The 5454-nt window shown below is 44.8% G+C and overlaps 1 protein-coding gene across 1 annotated transcript; it reads left to right on the top strand.

The window, feature by feature from the left end:
- Window positions 1-746: 746 nt before the first annotated feature.
- On the top strand, window positions 747-5454 carry LOC104852694 (olfactory receptor 12). Its single transcript, XM_010610459.2, has 4 exons — window positions 747-1647; window positions 3369-3423; window positions 4191-4405; window positions 5288-5454. The coding sequence occupies exons 1-4, from the start codon at window positions 747-749 to the stop codon at window positions 5452-5454; spliced, it is 1338 nt and encodes a 445-aa protein (XP_010608761.2).

Here is a 5454-nt window from a genome sequence, read left to right as displayed (position 1 = left end):
ATCCCTGGAACAGACTCAGGAAGGATGCTAACACCCACAGGTCACCGAGACTCACACACTTACTTCTCTAGGAGAACAAGATCACTAATTGCTGCTGTTTCCAGCTACAGAATCTATTGTAATTCATGACAGCAGTAACAAGAAACTCCCGTGGAGTGTGACGTGGGACTCTGAGTGGATCCGTGTTGCTCAATCAGTGCCAGTGGCCACCATCTCCCATCCCGGGACAGATGGCGAACCTGAGATGCAGGCCAAGGTTGGCTTCCTCGGTAGTTATGTCTCAGGGTCTCCCTGTGTAACTTTGCCCTTTCCCTGTCCCCTTAGAGCTGGGCACTGAGCCCAGGGCTTCGCGCATGCTGGGCAGGGGCTCAACCACAGAGCTTTTCTTCCGGCCACCGCCTGCTCTGCGAAGCTTCTCTAAACTGTGGCACAAAGGAATGGTGCAAAATAGGTCGGAGAGGTGAGCCGAACCACACGGTGACACACTCAGAGGTGCAGAGCACTGGGATCTCCTTCATACCTCATTCCAGTCCTTCCCCGGCAGCAAGGCCTCTCTCCTTGGCAAGACGTGTGGCCCTCAGTAGGCAGAGCTTCTATGGCCAGGCCATGAGCAGACTCTCCCTGCCACACAGAGAGCCTCTTGTAACAGTTTAATTTACCACACTGAGCAGAGTGCCAGGGTCTCTGAAGTGCAAGTGGCTCCCACATCTTCTCATCCTGCTCCTCCCTCTGGCTGCAGCTGCACAATGGTGAACTTCACACAAGTCTCAGAGTTTGTCTTACTTGGCTTCGGAGGGGGCCCAGGCACGCAGATCGCACTGTTCCTTGTGTTTCTGACCCTGTACTCCGTGGCGGTGGTGGGGAACTGTGGCATGATTGTGCTCATCAGGGCTGACGCACGCCTGCACACCCCAATGTACGCCTTCCTGCAAAGCCTGTCCTTGCTGGACATCTGCTATTCCTCCACGATTGCACCCAGGGCTCTGGTGGACTTCTGGGCCCAGGACCACACGGTGTCCTTCGGTGGGTGTGCAGCTCAGTTCTTCTTCCTGTCCCTGTTCGGCACCACCGAGGCCTTCCTGCTGGCCGCCATGGCCTATGACCGCTTCATTGCCATCTGTAGCCCGCTGCTCTACCCGGTGACCATGTCCCCCCGGCTGTGTGCACATCTTGTGCTGGGGTCCTACTTCTGGGGGGTGCTGAACGCTCTCACGCAGACGACCATGACCTTCACCCTGTCCTTCTGCGGACCCAATGAGGTCAATGACTTCTTCTGCGACGTGGTTCCCGTCCTGTCCCTCTCCTGCTCGGACACCTTCAAAAACCAGCTGGTTCTGCTCGGCTTCTGTGGCTCCATCATCGTGGGCACCTTCCTGGTCACGCTGGTGTCCTACATCTACATCATCTCGGCGATCCTGAAGATCCGCACGGCGCAGGGGCGCCACAAAGCCTTCTCCACCTGCGCCTCCCACCTCACCGGGGTCTGCCTGTTCTTCGGCACCGTTTTCTTCACGTATGCGCAGCCCAGCGCCGCATCCTCCATGGAGCAGAGCAAGGTGGTGTCCGTGTTCTACACCGTGGTCATCCCCATGCTGAACCCTCTCATCTACAGCCTGCGGAACAGTGACGTACAGCGCTCGCTGGGCAGGGCCACACACAGGCTCTCCTGGCGGTGACGGGGCTGAGGGCCCAGGGCCAGTGGGGATCCACTGGGCTACTGCTGCTCCCGGATCGGGCTGCCGTGTCTGCACCCCAGGCTGTGGTCCAGGAGACAGTTCCGCTTGTCTTGATGTCTTCACAGCGACAGAAACGTGGCTCACGTGGGGAAATGTGGAGGACTAGAAGACCGGGGAGATTGGGTGGATTTTTTGTGTGAACTTTATCCTGTGTATTACATAACATCTCCATAAGACTCCAATAGAAAGTATCTATGTAAAAACTGTGTACTTTTATAAAATAAGGAAAATGTTTATCTTGGATACTAGTCACTAAGGATAAACAAAGGTTAAAAAGAAGCTTTCATATTTAATAGAAAATATTTATAAATGTACACATTAGTAATTAGCATTTTCCGTTTGAAAATTTTAATAAATTGCACTGATAAATAATACTGTAATCATCTTATGGAGGTATAATGGGCATGCAATAAATTCATAATAGGTGAAGCTTAAGACACAAATTCTCCTCTAACCGCCCCGCAGTGAGGGTTACAAACACACTCAGCAGCGCAGACCTTCCTGGGACCTTGGCAAGGCTTGCTTCGCTTTCCTATAAACAGCTCCCTGCTCCAGATGCCAACGATGTGCTTTTACCACTGCGGATCAGCTCGCACCACCTCTAGTTTCACAAAACCGAATTGCGCATTGCGCGTCTTTGGAGTGTAGAAGGACACAGGCTGCCTTGCTGAGCACACGTACTTTGAGATTCATCTCATCCGTAGCACATATCAGTAGTTCTTGCTCTCATCTGGATACTATTTCATTGTGTGACTGTATCACACGGATGTACTGTATTTACCCATTCACATGTTGATAAATATTTGGATAATTTCCACTTTAGCGCCTTTACAAATGCAGTTGTAAAGGCCGTTATTCTGTGTACAAGCATCGATGTGGGCATCTGGTTTAATTTCTCCAAGCTAAATGCTTGGAAATGTAGGTTTCAGAAGTCAGTCATTGTGTGTTTAATATTTAAGAAACTGTCAAAGAGTTTTCCAAAGCATTTGTACTCTTTTACATTTTCACAAAAAATGTGCAAGTCCCAGATTCTCTAGAGCCACCATAAAAACTGGCATTTCCTGCCCTTCTTGTATAAGTTCTTTCAGTGAATATGCAGGGGTATCTGGGTTTAATTCTAAATGACAAATAGCTTTGAAAATTATTTCATGTGTTTCATCTCCGTATTGTCATATCTTTGTTTTGTGAAGTACACACCTATTTAAATCCTCTCATTTCTTTTCTATTGGACTGGTATTTTTCTTAGTTTTGAGATCTAACAGCTCATGTATTTTAAATACATATCAATTACAAAGATATATGATTTAAAATATTTCCACACAATATGAGTTATGATTTCATTGTTTTAACAGTGTTCTTCTAAGAGCAAAGTTCTAATTTTGATTAAATTCAATGTATCAATTCATTTATGTATGGACTATTTTCCATTGTCTTAAAAGATCTTCACTTAACCCAAAATGACAGAAGTCTTTTTTTCTACAGATTTTATAGTTTTCGCTTCACATTTGGATCCACGATCATTTTCAGTTAGTTTCATACAGTGCAACATGTAGGTTTCTTTTTTGCATATGAATTCAAGCATTTCAGAACCATTTCTGAACATACTAATCTTTTCTTACTGAATTGTCTTTGGACTATATCAAAAGTATGCTATTATAAATGAGGATGTTTTTCTGGATATTTTATTGTATTATATTAATTCTATATTTACACAAATACCACTTCTGTAGATTTAATTATAGAAGACTTTCATATTTTTCAGATTATTCCCTAAGTATTCCATGTTTTTGATGCATTGATTGTAAGTGATACTTCTTATAGATTCAATTTCTGATTATTTGTTGACAAGAAAGAGATGTTCAAATGGCTTTTACATATTGGCATATCTGTCACGCTTCTTAATTCAATTACAATTTCTGGTAAGATCGTACAGGTTGTTTCAGGGTTTCTATGCATTCAATTCTGTCTTCTACATAAATACATTATTATTTCATAATCAGATGAGTATTTCCCCTTTGCTCAATTTCTTTTATGCTTGATTTTGTTTTATTTTTAATTAATTAATTAATTTTAATTAATTTTAGTACCTGGCATCGAACTCAGAACCTTGGGCTTGCCAGGCAGGTGGGGGAACAAATGAGCTAAATCCCTGGCCCCCTGATTTTATTTTTTAAAAATTATTGTTTAATTTGGGGGGCTGGTTGAAATATCCCATAGGAAGCGAAAACAAAAAACATAAACAAAATTCATCCAGCCCTTTTTTCTGACAAGAGGCACACACTTTCTGGGTGTTTGTAAAGCACCTCCTCTTCTAGATTACCTGACACCCGCATGCCCAGCTACTCTCAAAACTCTGCTTTTCAGGAATGCCCAGATTTCTTTGCATTTACTCCACATCCATATGGTTACTCCATTACCATCCCACCTCCTAATCTCCTGATTCCCTAACTCGAGTATCGAAGGAGCCTCCTACCACACACCCGAGAAACAAAGTGCCATGCAGCACCGTGGCTGCTGTGGCTCTGTCCCTCTGCCCCTGGTACTGCACAAGCGTTTTGACACCAGGACAAAGATGAATCCACGAGCTGACACAGAAGCAGCTGTCCTGGTGATGCCTGGTACCACTTGCCGCTCCCCTCAGTGTCCCAGCACCAAGTTACTGATGTCAGGTGTGACCATGCGACCGTATCTGTGTCGGTCTAGAGCATAAAGCATAAATACTTCCTGCAGGAAATAATATAAGAAAAACATAAAAACAGTACTGGCACTCGTGTTGGTCAGAAGGTTAGTGCGTCTGCAGGATGCCGATGCCAGGGGTCCGTGTTGCCTGCCCTGCACCCCACCCTCCCAGCACTGGAGCCCTGCTTTGCCCTGCCATCAAGAGCAGCCCTTTCCTAGCAGACCTTACCTTTCCTTCGCCAGCAACCATGGAAGACAGGGCCTTCTGAGGGTCTCCTCGGTACGCATTACTGTAATGACCACCTTCACCATGGTACATTCATTGTATTTATTGTGTTTAAATTGGGTGTAATTCACCTTTGTAATTATTTGTGCTGATTTATGTATGGCAATATTTAATGCCTCATTCAGTTTCTTCTGTACTCTAAACAATTTGAACAGTTTTATTTCTTCCTGAGTCAATTTCAGCAAATTGAACACATTTTAAAATATTTTTATTCTGTTCTAGTCCACTTATTTGTTGGCATTGGCTTGATAGATTGCATATTTTATCTTTAAAATAATTCTATGACACTTTTAGTAATGCTTTATTTTTCTTTATGACCGTTTACCTTTCCCACATCTACCTGTCAGCCCTTCTGGAGGGTGATAAAGTCTGTCAGTTTTCCATACAAAGTCCTTTGAAATGTCACCTCGATTTTTCAGTGTCCTCAGTTTTTATTTTTACTTTTTTCTCAAGTCATCATTTAGTCCTTTGAAATGTCACCTCGATTTTTCAGTGTCCTCAGTTTTTATTTTTACTTTTTTCTCAAATCATCATCACTCTCTCCTACTGATATTCTCTGTGACTGTTCCAATGTCTGGTTGTGAAGCCTTAGAACTAAATGCTAATGTCGAGCTCATCGTCTTCCCTGTGGGAAGTGGCAAAGGTCCCAGTGACGCCCTCAGCTTTGTCACAAAAGGCCTGTGGGCCGGGGAACCGGGCCTCAGCTTGCAGGAGGCCCGGGCTGCTTCCCCAGCTCTGCAAAGCATGTGGTGA

This window comes from Fukomys damarensis, unplaced genomic scaffold (genome assembly GCF_012274545.1).
Source record: "Fukomys damarensis isolate Sample0158 unplaced genomic scaffold, DMR_v1.0_HiC HiC_scaffold_3, whole genome shotgun sequence".
NCBI classification, from domain to species: Eukaryota; Metazoa; Chordata; class Mammalia; order Rodentia; family Bathyergidae; genus Fukomys; species Fukomys damarensis.
Note: the sequence above shows the minus strand (reverse complement) of the source record. Positions and strands in the feature narration are given on the sequence as shown.